At 31.4% G+C, this 24,411-nt stretch overlaps 1 protein-coding gene across 3 annotated transcripts in view; it reads right to left on the bottom strand.

Moving 5' to 3' along the window:
- The window catches only part of LOC137922027 (clavesin-1), a 34,301-nt gene extending 11,285 nt beyond the window's left edge, over positions 1-23,016 (bottom strand). Inside the window, exons 1-4 of one of the 3 annotated variants that reach the window (XM_068764862.1) lie at positions 22,868-23,016; positions 22,710-22,772; positions 1,835-2,014; positions 303-397 (exon numbers count right to left, since the gene is read on the bottom strand). In XM_068764862.1, coding sequence (XP_068620963.1) covers positions 303-397; positions 1,835-2,014; positions 22,710-22,767 — 333 coding nt within the window. In that variant the 5' untranslated portion in view covers positions 22,768-22,772; positions 22,868-23,016. Of the gene's footprint in view, positions 1-302; positions 398-1,834; positions 2,015-4,912; positions 5,003-22,709; positions 22,773-22,867 lie in introns of those variants that run through there. The other 2 variants (XM_068764861.1, XM_068764863.1) reach the window with 2 other exon arrangements.
- Positions 23,017-24,411: the final 1,395 nt, after the last annotated feature.

The raw sequence follows: 24,411 nt of genomic DNA, 5'->3' as shown, positions 1-24,411 counted from the left end.
TACTTCTTAATATTAGCTACGGTTTCCTACAACACCTGTGTACACATTATCTTTTAAACTAACCCTCTTAAGAGTAACTAAGCTTTAAGATGTTATAAATAGCCTGTGATCCCTCTCATAAAGTTGCACCTAACTCGGAGAAAAACTAACCGAACAAAAAGTTAATTATAATGCTATTGAAGTGCCGCGAAGAAAAAAAAAGCATGAGATTGAAGGCACGGAGCAGCAGATAATCTGCTAGGTAGTACAACAGTTTTGACAGTACTATAGATGATATTGCAAGTTTAGTTTTTATAACTTACCAGATCATGGGCGCTGTCTGGATAAAACTTGCAAGGGCGAAGGAATCTAACGAGCCATGCCTCACTGTGGAGGGGTACGTGTAGATCTTTGTCTCCTGTAGTAAAACAAAATATTTTTGTAGTCAAATCACTTTCTACTATTATTTATAATTATGATGTTAAGGTTTCCTAAGTATGCAAATAAACTCAAAAGATTACGAAGCATTATGAAGCGAAGCTTGATTGAAAGATATCACACATGTTTAGGATTTTATTCTCAAGAAATACCGGCGTACTTTATCATTTACTAACTGTCCCGATAGAAGTTGCTCTGTCTTGGTTATGGATAATTAATTCGAATCTTTATTAATAATATAAAGTTACTTCAAAAAATGGTGGTTCTTGTATATTGCATTGCAATAAATCTAGATTATGCACAATAATTGTTAGTTTTGGTGCATACAAAATAATATTGATGCTTTTCCAACAAAGGAAAAGACAAGGTACAATCAGGTATGTGAAAAACATGTGGATTTTTAAGATTGACGCCACAGACACTCGACGACTGTCCTTGAGGTTTATTTATCGACTTTTGTCGATTGCAAATATGAGCTGCACTGGATATTGTATTTTTTCGTATAAAAACCTTCTAAAAATATAAGAATATATTTATGAAAAGAAGATAAACGGACTCAGTAAAATTATTATTAATTATTTTCGATGAAAGAAATTTATTCTTATCATCATCATTTTAGCTACAGGACGTCCAATGTATTCAACATAATCCTCCCACAGTACGGTACGTTTCATCATTTCACTTAATCTATTGTATGTGTGTGTATTAACTTTGTATTGTTCCCAATGTTGAAACAGCCTTCCTATCTGAGAGAGGGTTACGAGTTGTGATTTACCATGTTAGTTTAGCACGTATTTGTAGACGTCAAAGTCTTTATGATGTAAGTTTCTAAAGTGCCCGGGTTTCTTCACTATGTTTTTCTTCACCGGTTTCCGTAACTCAAAAATCTTAACCAGGTTATTACAGTTTGAAATCATGTTGTTCAATGTAATGAATAATAAGTAAGGTCGAGGCAAAAACAAAAAAACTTTGTGTCACTAATTCTATTGCACCAAAATGTACACTTATTTTGTATGATGTTACGAATTCAAAATTAAGTAAAAAAATTACTGCCTGTTCTTGAGTTTTTTCTTAGATGAATAATTACATTTTAAACCCGGAGGTTTTCTTTTATGTTTGCATCTTTTTTATTGGAATAGAGACGGATGTTTTGAAAGTCAAATGTTTTTAAACTTTTTCTGAATATATTTTTTCTGAAGATGATTATCTTAGAATTTTTATTATAGTTATTTTTTATACATTGGCCACCTCCAAAAATTTCCTATAGGACCAGTTTGAAGCGGCCTGCATCTAGGGTCTTCCAATGATCATTAGACAGGTAATTAATTTTAACAGTGCAAGTTCTACAGTGAAACAAATAATTAAAATTGCAAATGATTTTAATATTACTTCCTCTTTTAAAAAAATATAATAGTACCTTCTAGTAGCCTCTTCAAATCCTCTATGGCGGGTTTAACCACTTCAGGGGTTTCTCGCAGTTCTCGGTGTGCAATTTCTTTGACTGACTCCCTGGGGTCATCCAGTTCGATTTGCAATAAAAAATCTCCCAACTGCACGGCTGGTAAAGTCGTCACATCTGATAGCATATGCCGCGATACTGTAACAAAGTTAAAGTCTTGTTATTTTTCATTTAGTCTTTTTAAAATAGAAAGTGTTAGAATAATAATATACAGGCAGCTAATCACCGGCTGGCCCGTATTTGTCACGAAAAGAGCGGATTACTAGTTTCAGTTGCAAGAAAAAATCAAAAAGGGAACATCGCCTCACTAGTGAACAATAAAGAAAGCCTTCGTAGTCTTCTGCAGGAAGGTCGTAAGAACTACGATAAGAACCAACAAATAAGGGATATAATTGAAGTAATTTAAATAAATCGAAAAAGAAAGAATACTGAAATAAACTGTGATCATTTTAAAAGTAGACTAAAAGTATTCCGGGATTTAGATAATAAGGTAACAAAATAATATTTATATTAAACAGGCAAAAAAAATGTAAAGAGCAATAGTAAACAAAGAAAAATAAAAGAAAATGTTAATGTGAGATTCGGTAGAGAATGTAATGTAAGTGAGGAAATTTAGAAGACGAATGTATCATGTTGTGAAGGGTGAAAAGAAAAATGAATGGAAGACATTAAGAAGGATGAAAGAGAAGCAAAACGATAATAAAATTCAGTGAAAAATTATTGATTCTATATAAATAGTCTTTGATTTGCCACGGTACGGGAGAACTAGAGGTCTCCAGAAACAGGGGCTTTAAAATAAAATCAAGATCTGTGGATCCGTAATTCGTGAGCAAAAATTACTTTTAGGTCTGCTGTCTCTACGCATATAAATCCCGTTTGGTCTTTCTTTAACGTTAATAATAATAAAAAAATATTTCATATTAAGCGTGTCCAATATTACATTCGTAACAATTTTTATTTGATGACTAGGTTAGTAATAGGTTAGTATATTAATAATTTAGAAATAAAGAATCTGAATATGAGTGAATAATATTGATACTCGAATAAAATAAGTAGACGGAGTAAGCTTCGTACGTCCGTTATAAGGAGATTGTTAAAAGGTGATTCAAAATTGAAATCAGTATTAAATGTTGTGTCTTTTTGATGTCAAAAGCACCTGCATTCGTCCGACTAATTATGACCATATTTTTATTAAAAACAATCAATTACATTACCAATATTATCAATATTTTGGAGTTACTAAATTTATAAATAAATAACGCTGGCACCGTTGCTTGTGCATTATAGTAAAATATAACCACTATTTTATAATGAACAATTTTTGTATTGTTAATATTTTATTCAAATATTTCGTCACAACCAAGCTAATGACCGACATGATTTGAAGAAACGAAAACCAATAAGCCTGTTATAGCACAAATATTGACATCGTCTGAGATTCCAAGCTTAAATGGTATATTGTTTACCGCTCTTTAATTAAATAAATCATTATTTTTATGCTTTCCTATTTATAAAATATATATTTATATAATAACTTTTATTTTCTCCGTGTTTATGTGCAATCAGCCTCAGAGTTCTTTTTCCTTTATCATATTTTAAGCGCTCCTCAGCAGGAGGATACCACATCCTTCACTATCTGTCACCAAGTTTTTGTATGTCATGTAGTTTCAGAAGTTTAGTGCAGTTGACAGTTGCTAAAGCGGTAGGTAAATCGTTCGAGTTTTTAATAAATTTGTAAATAAAGTAAATGATTCTAAAAATAAAAAAAAATTGTTAACTTCTATCGGAAAATTTTGCGTTTTTTTATCATCTCGTAAAATGAGATGCATGTCGCAGTCTTCGTTTCGTCTAACAATCAATGAATAAGTAGATTTTAGAATTTCAAATCTACTTGAAATGGTTTACTTCCATTTTTAACAAAACTAGATTGACGTTAGATTTTTTCGTCAATAAAAAATACTAGTATTTTATTTGATGATTATAACATTTTAATAATTATTAACTTACTACGGACGAAGAAAAATCCAAAAACACGAAAATTATAAACATTGGTCCAGTAGTTTCAGAGTTATAAGTGGTGTAACTAAAACAAGTTTGTTTTATGTAAATTTTAGGCAAAGACTAAAGTCTTTTTTATTTATTTGCCTTTGTATATTGTAGCTGGAACATATGTTTATGTATTAAAAGGCGCCACATTATTAAACGCCTCACTGATATCAGAAAACATATGTTACTTCGAAGGTTTTTCTTCCATCCAATTAAAAGGAGACTAAATCAGCTTTGAAACCTTTCAGCAATACTTCATATTATACGGAATTAAAGATATTTTAATGAGCTTATATTTCTTTTCTTAAAGTGATAAGTCACACATGACAGGTAAGGTATTCGTGGGTTTTTCTCAAGGAGCCTTACGACATCAATTACGTCGATCACATTTCTTTTTAAAATTATTAGAAGCTGCATAATACACGAGTGGCATGTTGATCATAATATTACATATCATTTCGATAGCATTCCCAGAATTGAAAAAAAATGAAATATCCCTGTAGGTATATTCATTTATTATTTGTTGGGCAAGGAAAACGTTGAATAAATAACTCATATATCGGACCAGAATAACAGATTATAAAAAGACGTTGCTTCATCTTTTTCAGACTATATGGTTTTTTTAATTTTTTTCTCTAAGTCAATAATTATTTATAGTAAATATTGTATGCTATAATGGCGTATTCTTGTTGCAATTAGGGATTATCTATATCTATATTCTCTGTCATCGATAGAAATAAAATAATATAGTTAAAACTACGTTTTTCCGTTTTTACGGATTGTTCATTGTATATATGTAAATGTATAAAAATTTTAGAAGTTTTTTTACGTCTAGTCAGAAATTCTAGCAAACTACGGAACTTTTTTACTTTTTTATATTTCAATTGTCACAAAAATGTTTACGTAATTTTATTTATAGCCAGATTCAAAATTCTACGCACTAACTTTATTTAGATTAAAAGAAAGATTATTCATTTATGATTAACTCACCTTTGTCCATTGCTATAAAATACCTTAAGTATTTTAAAAATAAACACTGAAGTAAGGCAAGGCAAACAGATGTGGATCTGTGGTGTCACGACTAAAGAACAAATAACACTGGCGGTTACTTCACGTCGTTGCTTTTTATGTGCAAGAGCAAAGGACCAATTGAACAGCGCAAATAATTTGATGCGTATGTTACAGTGACAATATTTACAATTTGAATTAGGATATTCCTGAAGTAACATCTCTTTGGTAATAAACAGTACATTTTGGTACAGTGTTCCTAAATTTCATTAATATTAATCAAAATAGTAGGAGTAGATTTACAAAAATTATGTGGACATGTGTTCAAGGATTCTGCATTTTGTAACAACATTCCTCGAAATAGCAATTAATAAGGATTTCTCTTAAATATAGTACATCTCGTATTATCTTAGATACGAAATGATTAATTTATTATAATGATATTTAACTAATTTTATAATATTTGAAGGGCTCTCGGAATCCCGGTATGTATGGCTAATAACGCATATTAATGTGATGATTTTACTGCGTAATTATCGATTTTAATACGACCATTTCTTATAAGATTAATTCAAATAATTGTTCTGTGGTGATTATTGACAAAATCAAGGATAATATATGGAATTGACTATTATCAATAGAATATTTGAATTTCCTTAACGTTAGGTATAAAGATAATTTTTAATGTAAACTGACGTAATAATTACCTCGTATAGGAAACATTTATTGTGTTTCAATTATTACATTATGAAGACAAATACTGGTTTTGCATGTAATTGGGACGGTAATGTTTAGTGTCGCCCTTTGAATCTATGCGATTTATTATTACAATTGCTATTTCGTTTAGAGATGAATTTATTCGATATATTGCTAGCGATTATATTGTACTTTAGATGTAATGATAATTATACTGATTAATTTTAAATAGGTATAAAAGTGGTGAATGTATAGCTTCTTTGCGGTTAATTAAAGAAGGATATACCATTATTTAATAAAAAAATATATTGTACAGTATCCAATAATCTACGGTTTCAAAAATATCAAATAAAATTTATAATGATATAGTAAGAAAAAGCGCTTTTAAAATTCGGATTACTACACATTCAACCTAATTATGGTTTATTATCTGTCTCGCAAACTTTGTAAAAAAATAATTAATGTAACATATTTCTAAGCGCACAGTAATATTTTTATATACAGAATGCTACTTTATACAGGTGATTGAAATATGTTGTAAGGGTTTCAAATATGTTTGCTGACAAATATACTATATATTCACCCCTTTGACCTTTTATACCTATTTCCGATCATCTTAAGAAAATAAATTTTATTTTGTCATATTTTTTTAAATATTACCTTATTGTATAATTCAATTTCTATAATTAATTTCCATAGAGGTATCCCAAGACCTAAAAGTTTAATGTTAACGTTTCGTTTTCTGCGAATGTTACGTAAAATAAATAGTGTAAAATTAAATATTTACATATTGACATTCTATGCAATATTTCCTCTACAAAAATAAATAAACCCACTAATACCGACTAGTAGGTTTTAAAATAAAAAAATAAGAAATTGTCGATTACCGATTATATCATGAAATGGTAAATAATTTTAAATTTGAGTTTGACAAGAAGAGATCTGACTATAGTGTTTTTATACAGGTATTTTAGTTATTTCACGTAAAATCCTAAATATTGTCGATTTCGACATTTGTATTAAAAAAATTGTAATATGTATTTATTATATGTTTATAAATTTCGTCTGATCTTATTTTGTTCCTGCTATATAGGTTTAATTTTAAATACCACCAATATCTTAGGCTGAACTAATCCGACGTAGTTGGTACGACGTAGTTGGTACGAAGCTTGATTTTTTTTTGTAATAATAACTTTCGAAAATTGTTGTTGAAAAGAAGAAGAATTAAAAACAAAAGTAAAGCTAATTACTATTACAAGTATATTGTTTCTTCTCTTCTGCTAAATTAATAAATAATTAATTACAACTTTGGAATTTATAGGAATTAAAATGTATGTCTTTCATGTAACCAAAACAAATATAAATTTAATATGATATCACGACGTTAAAGATTTACATTTTGGCGTAGATTAGTTTATTTTTGTTTTTATCTATTTATCGTTTGTGAGAGGTATATCAGTAAACGATTATTAAGTTGTAAACAAGGAAAGTAAATGGTAATATTATACTCGTACATTATTTTTGACTAAGTCGTTCTAAACCAAAATTTGTCTTGAGTTTTTATTAACAATTTTGAGTACTTAATGTCGAATTGTAAAATAAGTCTTATTGCAAATTAATAAATTTTCATTTTCAATGTGTTGTCCGTTTTTAATCCGCGCCATCTAGTGATATTAAAAAGCAATGTAGAATATTTTGTTGTTTAAATGTTGTCTATTCTTTCCGCTAGATGGCTACCTAAGTTCTATTATGTTTATAGTAATAATTATTGAGTTAATACTTTAAAAAAAATGTCAAATTTTTTCATTCCACCTCATAAAATATTAGTAATCTTCATTATTATTTCAGCCGCATCCGTCTACTAGTGCACATAGGCCTACCCAATGCCAAAAATATCGGCTGAAAGTGACATGCATCTTGCGTCTTCCGAAGACCTTAACAAAGTTCTTATGTCTCCCTTGTATTTGCTATATTGTGTCATAAACAAATGTTTGCCGAGTTAATGTCCAAATTTTACGTTAAGACTTGCCTGCTTTTCGTGAACTTCCTGCATAAGTGCGTTACTCTAAAATACTTTTTAGGTAAAATAGATTCGTAATTTTAGGCCAGAATTTTTTTTTAACTGTTTTGATTTTTCCAAAGAACTCTTTTACGTGAGGTTCAGGATAAAATTGAAAGAAGAATGTCAAAACTTTGTTGCAATTAATTAATGTGAAGTGCTAAAATTTCTACAGCAATGGGATAATGTTACTACCTACAAAATTTTAACGAAATACCACATACATTTCAAAATGGTATGTAAGTACAGTATGATGAGAAATACATTGATTTCCTATATCAAGTACAGGACTTTACTCCTACGTATGATAAACAGTTTTATATCATTTATTATGATAATTATTAAAATTTATCTTAGTTTACCGACAAATAACGACTATTTTGGCTAAACGTTTTACGGGTAACGGAAAGTAATGTCGCTTTCTTAAGTTAAATTCACACGACTATATTTTAACAAGGTTTTATTACTAATCAATAATATATTTACCTTCGTTATCAACAACCTTTTGCCATCTAGTATGTAAAGTTTCAATGCCGGAGCTGTGAAAATCAAACTGTTTTTCTGTTAAATATGTCGACGGAAACGACATTACTGTCCGGTTTCCCTAATATATCGCTGTTTATCTCTATTATAATATTATTACCATTACTTCGATTTTACACACAGTTTTTGAGATTTTGTCATTATTATCTTTTATTCCTATGAGAATCTTCCGTAAAATATAAGAAAACAGATAAAATTAATGAAATCGGTAATGGTATATATCGGTAAATGTTATAAAATGACTAAGGGATGAATTTGAATTCATTCTTATATATGTAGATAACTGTCTATGACGTTATAACAACAGAATGAAATTGAAAATAATTATAATGTTTTGACGTCATGGTGTCTTACACCGATTGCGGCAATGTTACTAAACTAAATGTGAGATTTGGCAATTAAATGATGCAACTTTGTATCATGACCTTCAGGAGATAATCATGCCAAAACATTTCTGATATAGTGTTGAGTTTAAGGGTGGAAACTACGGAATTGTAACCGTAGCGTAGGAAAGTCTACCCACAAGGTGGACACGCGACCTTGTTAAGGTTGGAAGACGCTAGATCCAGACCTCTTGCAATAGGTCTTATTGGAAATCTATGGAGCAGGTCCTTGTCCAGCTGTGGACATTCATGGCTGAAGCAATAAAATTATCCACGATTAAATTAATTCCATCACATAGCCATAGTAAAGATTTTGTTTTCATTTTGCCATTACGTACACTTTTAAAAGCAGCACTTTTTTTCAGAAATAAGTACGACTATTGCTTTACGTCGTAAAATTGGATACTTATATGTATGAACATGCTTTGTCTTTAGTGATTTGTCGTTTGACGAATAATTAAAAAAAGCTACCTTTTTTATCATTTGATCTTAACAATAAATAAAAAGTGTTTCCGTCATTTCTCAAGCTGGAATTTGCACAACACTGACGCAAATAGGAAAACTACTATGAAACGATTATTATGCAAGTTCAATGCCTCGCTGTATATTTTATCTCCGTCACGGATAGTTTTTTATCTGACTTGAGGAAAAAATATTGACTTAAATGTTATAATCAGTCATAACTTAGAACAATATATTTTTTATCAAATAACTCTAGCCTAAAAAATATCAGATTTTTTTGAATTAATACGACACGAAAGTGACGAAACGAACGTCTGTGTGTTTGTAAGAAATAACGCCTAATAATAAGTCTTGTACGGAATTTTCAAATGTAAAATCCTGCGTAGTAGTTTAGTGGTCATCACTTTATGACTCCAACTTTCTTCTTGCATCCTTTCCCTCACTATTGAAGATTGAGACTTTTTCTGGAATGTTTGTCACGCACTATGTTACGATCACACATATTACGGCGCCTCAAAACCGTAACATACGTATTCTAATCTATACTATATTACTTGTACTATTGTTTATGAATTACTTAACAACAAGTAGAATGCGATTACTTGAGAAACATAAATAATCTCCTGTACACTATGTAATAGTGTTTTAACCTTAGTAAAAGCTTGTATTTCAACTTCAATCTTCATATTAACCGCATATTTTTGATATATAGACGCGACGCGACGGCCGGTTCAGAAGATACAAAGCGTAAATCGTTAATGCGCTGCACGAAAAAACTCACTGATTTTGTGATTTTTTACACGGTTGGTTGTAAGGTTTTTTACTTATGTTTACCGCTGGAGTACCTAAATACGTAAAGATAAAAATTATATATTTTTATTGTAATAAAGTTGTAAAACAAACTAAATAACACACACTTTATTATAATTTTTACTTGCTTAAAATTTACAAGGCAATAAACTTTCGCGGCGAACCCGGTAGTAAAACCGACACCGACAAAAATTTTTGTTAAAAGATTGCAAAAAACTTTACTAAACTATAATTTTTATTTAAAATTACTCATGGTCTACATAAAACAGGGTTACAAAATATTTTAGAGGTGTCACGATTCCGCAATATTCGGTTTCAATTTGATTAAGACTATTTTTTAATAAATTCAATGGACGCGAGACGGGCGGTTGAGCTATGGGGTTGACAGGTTTTGGAGTGGCGACTACGAACTAGTAGACGGGTAGTGGGTATGCCCGCTTCTTGCTGGACCACGGACGTTCGGTTATCGTGACGATCTTTTAGGGATCCCCATGCCTTGCAGTGGGACTTGCACCGGGACAATGCAACGACCACTCTAATAAGAGTGTATGACTGAGAAGATGCCGTGGGCGTTTATCAGCATGACATGATGAATGAAGTGAGATGAACAGTACGGTTTCTATCGATAACCTGCACTCTTACGACGAGCCCATTGTCATCGCACATGTAATTATTTATCAAGGATAAGCTGACCTACTGCTAGTGATAATAAATACATACGGCCAATGGTCTACATTGCGCCGGCTACGCCACACGTTTGGGGCAGTGCCAAATAGGGCCGGTTATTGAACGATTACACGTGGCCGGCAGTGCAAATCTGTTTTCTCGTTGCATTATTGTGTAGGTTTATTAATACTAACCCAACGTATGGGGTCACGGTCAAAGACAGTCCGTGCGAAATTTTCATATATTTGAGTATAAGCGAGATATTAATCATTATCGTCATTATATCAGTAGAAAGAGGTTCATTGCAAGGCATAAACCTCCCCTAAAGCGATCTTTCAGTCACATAGTCAACGGACGGTTGGACCACCTAGCGGGTAATTGACGCAAACCACGTCTACTGGCTCGTGGTCGATACCCGTGAATCTTTCGGTCTAAGCGGGCAACAGTTACACCAGCAATGTTGATCATTGGCATAAATTAAAAAAAATACAAAGGAAGTTTAAAGGTTACTTGTTTTTCTTAAATAACTTCTAGAAACCAAAACTCTAAGAGATTAAAAAGTACAACTCTATTACTTGATTTCAGCAGGACGGGGCAACTTATTAGACATTTCATTAGATCTCTGATCAATTGCCCAGCACAGAGATAGTACGAGAAATGTGTTTTACAAAAAAAAAAAATCATAATCCTTCATTTATTTTTTGTAATATTTTCAAAAATTTACTTTATAATGGCGCAACCTACAGAACAATTTAAAATTTGAAAACATTAACGCGCAATTTTTGGCGGTGAAGGGTTTGCGCCAGCTAACTTGGCGGTCTCACATTGACCCAGTGAACAACCGCATTGAACTCATCTGCACTCTACAACAGCAAGGCCACGGGGACGCTTTCGTAAACACACGCCAACTTGTTCTTGCGGCAGAAACCCCAATAGATATTATACAATTATTTTCTAACATTAGCGACTCATCGTAATCAATGTCCAACTGTATCCGCAGCATGGCCTTGCACGACTCGATATGGTAATGTTAAATATAAAAATAACTTCATTTCGTATTTTATTTAAATAATATTTAATTCTTAAATATATAAAGTAGACAATCATTTTCCTGTTTATAAGTTTCATTGTTTATAATATAAGACGCAGACGATATTTTAAAATAACTTCTATTTAATGGTGATTCGAAATGGTACAAATGCACTGTTATTCTTAAAAACTGATATGTAATAGGTTCTCTTTAATAAACGCATGCTGTAAATGCGAAACACAATTACCACCGATAATCTACTCAACACATGTTTCACCCCTCCACGGAGCATCATCATCATCATCATCAGGAGATGTTAGACCGAAATTAAAATTAGACCGTTTCGGTCTAACATCTCCTGAGGATGCCCACGCGCATTTACCAGCAGGCTGACGGGTGGTGCACTTCATTGCACGACTACTGCTGCATAGCGGAAGTAGCTATATATTAGTCCCATTTCTTAGTTAGGAATAATCAACATAGGAGCATGAGAACTCGTTCGTGCAAGGGACCTAAGCATGTTAATGCATAGTTAGCTTTTCATTAAACGATGAGTTAATCCAGTAGCCATGATTTTTTGTATACTACACTAAAGGGTTAGTCATCATACCAGCTAGGCATATTGCCCAGTATAACTTTGCTAATAAGGATAATATTGCAGAACTCGTCATAAAAACTACCTATGAGCGCTGTGTAGTTTAAAAGTAAAACGTGATCGCAATTGTAAAAGATAAGTAAATTTCATTATAAAGAACTTAATATTTTCATACTTATTATTATAAAGAGGTCGCCGTCATAAATCATAGGCGCTTATCAAAGCTCAAACTATAAACTTCCTTTGTTGATTATGTTTTCATGACACACTGAACTTTGCTCTGGCATTATTAGACTATATATTCACACGATAAATGCGTGTAAAAATTAAACATGTTTATAAACAGTTCGTAAACATTAAAATACATAGACAGTGAATAAAAAGGTTTTTGTACTATAGTAATAATGCGACTAATTAAAGATACTTCTCACACGATTATTCTTTTGTTTTGATCGACTGTACATGCTTGATAGCAAGGGACCGGTGTCTTGATTTACACGAGGAAAGAAAAGTGTTAGTTGAATGTGTCGTGGTAAAAAAAAATATGTAAAAATTGCGTTTTGAGTTTAAGGACACGGAGATTTATTTTTGTTTACACATTTATATGTATGCCTATGTTTATAAGATGTATTAATTTTTTATTGTCATTTCTTGCCTTTTATTACAAATTAAACAAAAAAGTATTTGGGTTTTTTCAATTGTGCCTTAAGAATCGGAGTAACGAAAATTTATAAATTTTGTTTTTTGATTACAAACAGTGATATAAAAATAGCAAACTTGTTAATAGAAAATTTAAGGAGGATATAACATACAAACAATGGTTAAATAAAGTGGAGTTATGGAAGAGTAATTAATGTATAGTAATTTTTTGTTAAATAAAAGTCAGTTTTTTTGTTAAATTTTTAATACTTCAAAATGAAGGATTAACAAAAATAGAACAAATCATTAGATAAACATAATTTTTCTGGTAAAAAACGTAGTCTTTTTAATGCTTATATTATTTCTTCTTCATTTTGTTTCAAGTAATTTAGGACATTTACTCAACGATTGCTAAACAACACTCACTTACATTTACATTTGCATTATTTAAAAATGTACTACTCAATTACAACACCGGGTCGTAGCCGTTATTGTTCTAGGGTCGTGTGACCTTTTGGTTGCATTACTGTGCAAGAAAATGGATTTTGTAAACAGATATTAAGTTACTTCACAAATATTAACAGTCTTGATAATTCTAAATAGTTACTGGTTAATCGTGGTTGCAGGGCTCAATAGCTGGCATTGTCACTCTGTGAAACTTTATAGTCGAATTGAGACGTAGGATTGGCTCAAGGCGGCTGCACTTAGCGGACTCGATGAGCATACCTCAAAAGCCTGCCACTGTTTCTATAGAGGCGAAATCGCAGAAGGAGAATGGTACAAGTATTGCAATGTGCCTCTCTCACTACCCTTCGCGACTAAGAGTGGTCGCATCGCAGCTATATGGTATAATAAACATTCACGTATTATTGAGTACTACTCTTTTGATCGCCTTTGGCTTCATAGTGACAGACTCGGGAAAACCGTTTCCCGCGATAGTTGAAGAGCGCCTTTCCTTTTTTTACGGCGGGGTTACGGAACTGTGAACTAGTTTCCGGCCCCGATTTGTATTGATGATAGACGAATATGGTGTGGGTTTTAGTACTAGCAAATTCGACAAACCTCGTCCTTGCCTTCGCAAGAGCGGATAGGCGAAGGAATCCCGTAAAACCCAAAAAAATATTTATACTTTTATACCACTACAAATAATAACACGGCTGTTTACGGACATTAGAGCTGCAGTGACACCGGTATAAAGGACTTTTAAAATAAGGGAAGGACTGGATGAAGCAATAATTTTACCAAAAAGTTTTTTTGTTGAAACAGTATTTAATACAGTCAGTAATAATAAACTCGAAAGCCTATATTTTTTCTAAGTGTAACCTTAAATAATAAAAATAGAAAACACCAATTAGAATTTAGAAAAAAAATAACTTAAGGTTCAATGTAGAAATTTTATACGCATATACGGCGTGATTGCTTATGTAAAATGTTGAAAGGGGTGAATGTATAGTGCTGCACGTTTGCCACTTAAAGCTATACCTTCAACCAATCACCTGATATATTTGAAAAGTATAAGAAAAAATAATATCTTTACATAAATGTTGCAATGAATGTTTTGTAATATAACGTAAAAGCAAAGCTTTACTTTGAATCGCCACACATTTCTACATCCTCGTGTTTGCATGCAGAACGAATCTGAGAAAGTTCAATTTGATAGGCTTATAAACTCCTTTAGGAACATTACATATAATGCCATATCATCAAACGCTCGATGATAGCTTCCTCAATTTATTTTGCATTTGCGTTTTGTCACGTGTCATCTATTGCCCTTAAAAACTACACTTCTATTCGGTTCCATATTTTACTGTTTCTGGTGTATTGTTTTAACAACGCTAGGACTTTTTTCACCCTTATTGTTTTTAATCCCTGCGTTAGTTACCTTTTTTACGGTATTCCTACTCAAACCCATTTGAGAAGCCGGTTGAAACGGGTTGCAGCATTTTTAACAAACCGCACCTTAATCGCTTTTATAACTGCTGATGTCCTAACGGATAGAGGGCGGGCCTTCTTTGTCATAAAAGATTTGAGACTTTATTGTTTAACTTAATAGTGCGAAGAACAAATCTTTACGTGATATTTAAAGTTTTGTGCTAGTGAAAATCTATAGTTGGCGAGTGACTACAACGGTATAAAGCAATTTCTGATACCACCGTGCAGTAGTTTTTTGTTTTATCCCGTAACCGTCAACACCCTCGAATAAAGTTAACAAAATAATCTAATATTAGCGCCAAAATGCTAAAAAAAATATATTTTTTTAAATTATGGTCATTAGAACACATTGGTACCAACCAGTGACAATAGGACCTACAGTACTCGGCGATAAGTATTGCGCATCGACCTTTGGAAAGCGACAATCGGCTAATTTCGGCTTCGTAGAGCGTTGTGTATGCATTTTTATCTGTTTTATAGAAAAGAATTTGTAGTCGTTAAAAGGTTGTATCCAGTTTAATTACACAGTTAATCTTTGTACTTCAATAATATTTAAATGTACTATTATTAAAGGAATATGAATCATATTCATTAAGACCAAACTAGTTTCCACGAAAACTTTTATTGGTACCTAAACTCTGCAATTGACTTTTAAAGCTGCAATAAATACCCTCTCCAATCTTTTATGTGCAATTTCAAATATCAAAAAGTGCTTCAGAAAGGTGTCAATATTGTTTTGTTCCTATCAGTGAACGTTCAATTTGTTTCTTTGTAGCATAAAAACACATTTGTACGATTTAAAGTATTTACGTTATTTTTAAATAAATTAAATATAAAGTAAACAACTGTAAATATTAAATATTTTTTCGTGTTGTCAGTTTGAATATTATCAAACATTGGCTACGCTTTTCTTGCCTGCCAGAGCTGTAGTTTTCATAATTGTTTTGGTAATCTCTACAATCTACAATGGATTTAAAACAAGTATGATGGCACAGAATCTAATTTAACAATCTTTTAAATGATTTCTTATTATAATACTTATAGTTGAATTTCCAAAAAATAAGTGAACAAAATAATGAACAGACTTTTTGAGCTAAAAATTTCTTGGAACGCCGTTTTTTTTTAATTAAATGATTTATTTTATATTCATTAAAAATAATGCATGCCAATTGTTGATACAAGTGCAGCAGTTTTAAGTCTTGTGCATGTAAAAGATTATTACTGCTATTGAACATGACCTTCCTCGCGGATAAGTAAGTTAATGACAGATGGTTTAGTTCATGTTCTTCCGCGCCTTTATTTCTGTCAGTTACGTAATGTCGCATACAAAACATACAAAAAAAAAAAAACTGAAACGAAGATACAGATCACACGATTGGTACACACCACGTTATATTAAACGGGGTTAGACACACATACACGACTGCGATACAGGTAACTTGTTATGCTAGTTCAATAAGATTTATTTTATTTATAAATTTTTTCTGGTTGTTGTCGTCGCTGTTAGCTGTTACAGGTCGTCGGTCACTGGTTTTATTGCGTTTGTTTTTAAATATATTGATCATTCCACTGGTCGGTTAGTCTGGAGGGTCACGATTGAAAATCAATGTTTCGCCATTAATGCCCACTGGGTGATTCATTGGTCACTGAATCATGACCTATTTCACACTACTGCGACACATATAAACGATGTCCGCAAATATAGTATGTTAATTAATAATTAACATACTATAACTTTTTGTCATGTTTTCTTTGAGAATTAGTCTTTATTTTTAATTCTTTTATGTTATTGTTTTATTTGTGTGATAGTGTGAGCAATATTGTGGTGTAAAATAAACGAGTATCTATCGAAGGGCGTCATAGTATCAGCCCATAGACGCCCACACGGCATACGCCTCCCCAAAGTTATCTATAACATAGTATTTACGTTTGGACCGTAGTGTGGTATTATAGTACGCAGGGAAGGATACTGGCCATCTTTTAGTAGCTTGTGAGCAGTTGCAATCATATATAATTAATGTACAAAGTGTGTATTATATAAGATTGTATCCCGAGGATCAACCCGCGACCTACTGCCGCAAGTCTCAGTCCTCTACCGCTGAGCTACCACTGCTTGATCTGCTGTATGTGTTGGTACTTCAAAATATTTGACAACACTTCTAGAAATTAATCAAGATGGTTACCAATGACGAACAGTATTTAAGACAAACCGGAAAGCGCGTTAGCGTTGACGTTACAAAACTAATGTTTGAAATAAGTTCCAAGAATAATAATCAATATTAAAGTGATCTGATTTATAATAAATTATAGTTTATATGTGGAACAATTATAACATTGTAATATTAACGGTGGAGCACAATCGTTGCTCGCCTGATAATCTACGCATTATTTTTGCGCATGGAAACGCATAAACCAAAGAACAACATTGAGCAAAGATCCTATAAATCTAATAACACAAATAAATGAAGCAAAACAAACAACTCTATTGCTTGACTTTTTTCAATATAAAATATTTTTCTTTATAGAAAGAGTCGAAATAAATTAGTTATCTCAAATCTTCCATAGCGTCTTCTTGTTATCACAAATTAGTTTTTATCCGTTAACGATTATAAACATTTACAAACGGTTAGTTCGCTCATTTTATTTATTAAACAAAAAATAACAATAGGTAAATAAAATTTAAATAATGGACGTGATCCAAGTTTTTAATTGTGCTTTACTTATATTTATATAAAATAATTTCTATGGGTTTTTAAGATTTAATCACTTGTAACGTCAAGGTGAAGACGAAGAACATGCCAGGTCAAATGAACAGTGTTTTAAAGATTAGATACCACGAAAGCGCTTGTAGAAATCGTCTAAATAATTTCGTTGTAAATAATAGAACTATGTATTAAATCTTCCTCGGGCGTACCTTATCTTATCTAATATAATGTTCCTCCATCTGACCCGGTCCTGCACGACGTCCATAAACACCAGCTTCAGAAACATTTATGTTGAGATTGGTGCGAGTTTAGTTGTATAAGATTACACACCCTTTGTATTTTACAGTTGATTTTTTTGCTGACAATGAGAGAAGGCCTGTGTCATCCTAAAACTCGAACTCGAAGATCTTCCGTAATCAAATATTTGACTGCTTCGGTTCCTTTTTTCAGTTCTTGGAGTATGTATTTGTTTGTCTTGTGCGCTATCCACGCAATGCGTAGAAGTTTCCGTAAGGACAACATCGCAAAGACATCGAAGTGCTTACGATCCGCAGCCATGAGCATCCATGCCTCCTTACCGTGTTAAAATATTGAGAATGCCAGACAGCTGACTTTTTATATTAATGAAAATAATCCTTATAAATATATTACGAATATATTAGTGTATTAAATAGACCGCTAAATATTACATCTGCATTCGATAAATATGTTGAAACTTTTGTCAGTTACCAAATCTGGTTTCAAAAGCGGGTCGGAATTTTATGTAGGCGAATGTATATTGATTAGATAATTATATAAATAAGTAAAGCCTTCTATATCCACCGTCTAAAAGTTTAGACGGAATAAATTACACATTTAGAGCTTTCCTTGCGAACTGTGGAAAGGTCTTAGTTTATTTCACGCGAGTTTTTTTAAAATCAATATATAATGTTTCGAAATTAAACATAAAATTATCTAAAAATCAGTATCATAAGTTATTGAATTCCTGCCTAAATGTAATCAAAAGAGAGTAATAAATATAGTGTTACGTTAAAGATATATAAAGATATATTATAGTAATATTATAGTGTCGTGTTAAAGAAATATAAACGAAAAAATTATTTATTTGATGTAGAGTAATGAAGACATTAAGAATTGTTTTCAAACGATAGATCGAATAACAATTACGTAATAGATAATTACGAGGATTGATGTCTATTGTCTAACATATGTAATCATTAAAAACAAATTATCAAAGTATGATTAACTGTAACCATTTTCTTTTATGTACGTTATCTTTGGAAGAAGCCAGCGAGTGGAAATAGATAACCAAGATATTATGATTTTAAGCACGTAGTAATCAAATAACAAGATAAATCGTTAAAACGTAAAATATTCCTTACGTGACGAAACGGTGCATTAACTTTAAGCATTGATGAAATAGAATAAGTGTTATGAACGTATAGGAAGAAATATTTCTATAGTGTATAAGAAATAAAAAACATGTCTTTTATTATGTCTTTTAATACGAAAATCTATGTAAATAAAGGATAACTATAGAACACACGTCGAGTACCAATTTGATCGAGTACATTAAGCAAAGGATGAGTGTAATAGACAATTCAAATGAGCTCTTCCGTTTGTTAGAGGGGATTCCTCGAATATAGTAATAAATTTAAAAAAAGACATATGATAGAACAAAGCATGGAGAGTATCTTTGTTTAATATAATTTTTTGAAAAGGTTTACCGCAAAAACAGGTCATAGCTGCAGTTTATTCATTCACCGAACATTATTATAGGACTTGTTCATAGTCAATATTAGATTAACGAATGAATTTGAATCTGAATTATAATGTTAAAACATTATTATTTATTTAATAATCATAAATGGTTACAACCGATATAGTAAAAAAAAATTGTATTCTTTAAAATTATGCAAAAAATCGCTCCCAATATGTGGACCGACGTTATAGGTAACGTGGCGAGAATTCGTTGGATTCGGACAACGCAAGACAATCTGTGGGGGGGACTTATACCTTTCCGTGGGCGTCTTTCGGCTGATATGATGATGATAAGATGTAAGTTATATTTTATAATAGAGGAAGCCCTTTAAACGATTGTATATGGCTTTCGATAAATGTTCCGAAATTAAAATTTTATTATTGTATTTTTATAAAAAAATATAATCGTAGTGTACGTGTTACAAAAGGTCTTTTAATTTACTGACAATTAATATAAAATAAGTGCATAGAAGTAAATTCAATAAACATTTTGGATTTATATTTTTTCAATAAATATAATTTCTACGAAAATGATTTCAGAAAAAAAAATTTAAATTGGCTCGGACTATCAGCCAGTTTTATCACCTTTGTTTTAGAACTTGTAATTGTTAGAACATTAAAAGTAAGCCATGATGGTAGCTATTATTATTACACGAAATAACAAATATTCTGAGGTTTAGTAAATGTGGAATGAGAGCGGCTTACAATAACTGAGCTTTATATAATAGATAAGAAAAATGTAATGATGATTTTTATTGAAGCAGGCTTATCCTATTTTCTTGTAATTTTTTGCTTAATTCCATTTTAAATACGTACTGCGAGTGTTGTATTATACAGCAGTTTCTTAAATAGGCTTTGCGATACAATCTTTTCCATGCGAAGCATTTTAATTGATTATCTATAACAATCTCAAGACTTAATCGATACTATATTTATTCTGAAATAAGGATTTAATTTTCTAACATGTAATCAACAGCTACTAGTGATTAGTTTCGCAGTTCGACATGCAAATATAACAATGAGAAGTAAAAAATACAACAGAACCATGTCAAGGTGCTGTCGACACTAAAAAATCAATAAGTTGTTAAGATTGAACGAATCGCAGAAATGTCTGCGTTAATATCCGTTTAAAGTTACACCGGTATGTACTACTGGTTGTTGTGATGAATCATTATAGCGTGATGGAGTAATGCCAACCTCATCTGCTTTGTTTTATCAGTCTATTGTTCCAACTTAAATGAGTAATGATGCGTATATCGTAATATTCCAACGGCTGTTTTATTTCCACATAATTAATATCAATTACGTTTTGTAAATTTACCAAGGATAAAACACATTTTTATGGAGAACAACTACCTGTGGTATATTTTATTTTTCATTATTTTTAATAAAATTCTAAAGTTAAAATTAATATTTTAACACCTTTGTATTCTCATTTTAGTACTTCAGTCCTCGATGATGATTATTTTTTAACCAGACCATCAGCCTTGTCTCTCTTGAATATACATTATTGAAGTTTGTCATTGTGGATTCAAATAATTATTTTCCTTGCTGAATTATTTTTTTACGTCAAAACTCTGTTGAATGCAAAAGAAAAATTTAATTCAATTATATGTATCGTCGTCAAGATTTTAGCCGAAAGATCCACCGCTGGTCTTAACGATTTCCAACAGGATCCGTGGCTGCTTAGTAGGTGGACGTCTTACGTTCAATTAGTGGCAATTTTTAATTTTACACATCTATATAACAAATTTTATGACGGTGTTTGCGGTGACCTTTACATAATATATTAAAATATAATATTACTTTTCGCAACTTATGTGACGTGAATGTAAATATAGTTTTATTTAACTATATTCGTTGCGTTGTATAAAAGCTTTAATATGGGCTGACATGTTTGTTATTATGAGCTGTTATTACTACAACTTGCATAAAAAAGAAGTTATACCTTATTAGTCAGGATGATCTACATACAATTATTAAATATATGGTTTCAATGATTCCATGCGCAATTTGCTGTGATGTTTACCACAAAGATAAACCCAATATAATGCGAATGACCTGCATCTTATAAAACAGCGAAGAGTCTCAACATTTTACTTTATTTATTTAATAAATCGATTTTAACGAGTTTTGATAAAGTGGTTCCAAAAGCAAGCGCATATACGCTTTTGGTATACCTTTAAGAAAGGAATTAAGTTTAAACGGTACCTTTTATATATATTATAATAAATTTAAAATAACGTGATTGAAATTATAAATATGTAAAAAATGGTATTACCATGTGTCTTGTAAAAAAATGTAATCAACGTTTTAAAACAATATATATTTATATATACATATAAGTATTAGTATATATAAAACACGGAAAAACACCAGACACGTCAAACGCGTGAGTTAAAAAAAGTAACACGTTAGAAATGAACGTAATTCATGTTTTGGGTAAATTTGTTTTGTCTTCGTTTAAGGTCACAGTTTACCTTCATCAATATTATCATTTCAGCCATAGGACGCTAATTGCGGAACACATGCCTCCGCCATATATTTCCAATGGACGTCTTCCGCATAACAAGGTCTTATTTTGTAATCTAAAGATTACAGAAGTCAGAGCGAGAACTTATCTTAAATCTCCATTTAGTAATTAACCTCGTGGGTTCCTGAGAAAATTTTAGCACGGACTATGAATTTGATATTTTTCTGGATCGAGGTGCCGGCGAGCTCTTAGATCGCTTGGGTGGACGCTCCATAACTTCGCGCAACAACCTATATTCGGGCTATACAATTAGAAAAGTTGTCTTTATTTCTACATATTTTTACAGGAGCTACCTCTCATCAGATAGCAATGAAAAGTTCTTATTTATCTATTCGTAAATGCCAGCTGTGTGTTACAAATTCACCACTACCCAAACTAGTTTTGGTCAATTATAATAAACATCTATGTTATCATAAAAATAAATAAAATACATTTTATAACTTTATGATTTGAATCACAATAAGAATGTAAATTTATTATTTCTGCTCGAACCGTTAGTGGGCGTATGTATGCCTAAGTAAATATAACATTCCAATAAAACTGTTATTGTACTATCAATTGTTCTCCTCCGCGATGTTTTAGTGGTCGATATATATTTAATTCAAGTGTTTATTAAACAATTATGCCAAACATCGAGATCGAGAGCGTTTGATGCAGCCTAACTGGGTAACTGAATTGCCAAATGTTTACCCACTTGTGCAACCTAACCGTTGCATAATGCATAATAAAAGTTTGGTCAATAAGTCTTGAAAATTTCTTCACTTTAAATATTTGCAATAGGCGCCAAACTTAATAATACTAACAGATTTTTCTCCTTTATTTCCCTTTCATTAAAGAAATACTTTTACAAAATAATACTAATTGATAACAAAAATAAAATTATTTTTTAAGTTGGTATTTACGAAATGTGTCAGCGAATTGTTCGTTATGTATTGTAAAAACATAATAAAAAATCGAATACTTACGTTCAGGTGTGACTTGACGCAAAACGATGCTGGTGTGCAATTCCTGTTGGGCCGGCATTGTACCTAAGAGTTCACTGTATGTTATTGAACTCGATCAAAAACCACTAACAAAATAATTACTCAATGATATACTAGTGCACCTTTCTCAAAGAAATTACCTACAAAATTATCAACATCGATCTTAAAAACCAGTTTATCTCATGTTTCGAGCATGAAAGGTTTGTTATGATGTCCGGCGAGCAAGCGTATACCCCCTACAAACGATCGCGAGAAACTGAGGCAGGCGCGACTAGAGCGCCCTGTAGATTTGACAGCACGGTTCGTAGATGTTTTATAAAGCGCCTCGGTTGATGCGAATGCAATTTGAGTCAAGCGAAGAAAGTACTTACAACTAGATGACCAGTTGCAAAATGAAATTGTGTTATGATGGAGCATAGAAAATGTAGTACAAATTTTGAAATATGATATCAAACGTAACCGTAACTGATAATCAAGTAAAAAGTAAATATTTAAGATTGCTTTTCCAAATATCTTCATATATATATTGGCCAGACGCCGTTGAATGTAAACAATGATGAAACGTGTTTCAAAAAGATCACTTTATTATTAGTTTAATATGTTTTTAATGAACAATTATATATTCGAAATATTATTACATTCAAAAACAAGTTCTTTACTTTGCATGACGTTATTAATATGATTATATAAAAAACACGGTTTTTTGTGTTTTTGCGTAACATCAAATTTGTGGCGATAGTGATTTTTTTATTTTAAGTTTAAATGAACCTTCCTTGTTCTTTAATTATAATTCGACCACTTCGATCAGAAAAAGGCTAGTTTAATTGATGGAGCATACATAAAGCGTAGCATTATAATTTATTGATATATTTACAAATAAAACTTGGATAGTAGACATTAATTGCTTAAATTGCTCATTTACATTAAATACATCGGCCTATAGCATATAGAATATTAATAGTTTAATATGAACTCACTACTGTTTCTGTACTATTTACGACATTTGAAAGTGAATTTTTAATGTTGATGTATGATCCAAGGATGTAATCTTTACATTGCATAAATTACTCGATATCTGTATCAAGTGGGTTCCCGCTTCTAAGCGCGAAAATAAACTGTTGCGATGGATATTTTTCATAGTTTTACATGTACATAGCGCCCTATTATTCCGGATATATATTGAATTTTTGACATAAAGCTATTTTGTGTTTTAGGTTCAAATTTTTACGAAATAAACGTAAATTTACACCGAGTATAAACAACTTTATGGCCATTAATACGATTATTTAAAACGATTTTGTTGGACAGTGCTGAAAGAGGTCTCCGTATTGAAAGAAAAACGACCTTTCATATATTTTTTTTTATTTTGAAATCCTATAATATTTTGGTTCTATATTATTCTTAAGAGCTAAGAAAGGTATTCTGTCTGTCATAGCAACCACTAAGTACGTTAAGGCACACGTACTATCTACGACTATTATTACTATTATGACCTATTGTTCTTCCTAAAGACTAGCATTAGTCTTGACTAAATTTAGTCAAACACGTAGCTCTTATTGCCCTAATTAATATTCAACAAGGCCCTTTCTAGTCATCAATTTGCGTAACCCGTAATGATAATTACAGACTACATAATTTTTTTAAAAAAGTTAAGTCGCCTAAAGTTTTAAATGTTCGTAATATT

This window comes from Battus philenor, unplaced genomic scaffold (genome assembly GCF_028537555.1).
Source record: "Battus philenor isolate CCGP_79_NKW_IND1 unplaced genomic scaffold, ilBatPhil1.0.hap1 SCAF_2, whole genome shotgun sequence".
Taxonomy (NCBI): Eukaryota; Metazoa; Arthropoda; class Insecta; order Lepidoptera; family Papilionidae; genus Battus; species Battus philenor.
This window is presented reverse-complemented; position numbering and strand designations above follow the sequence as displayed.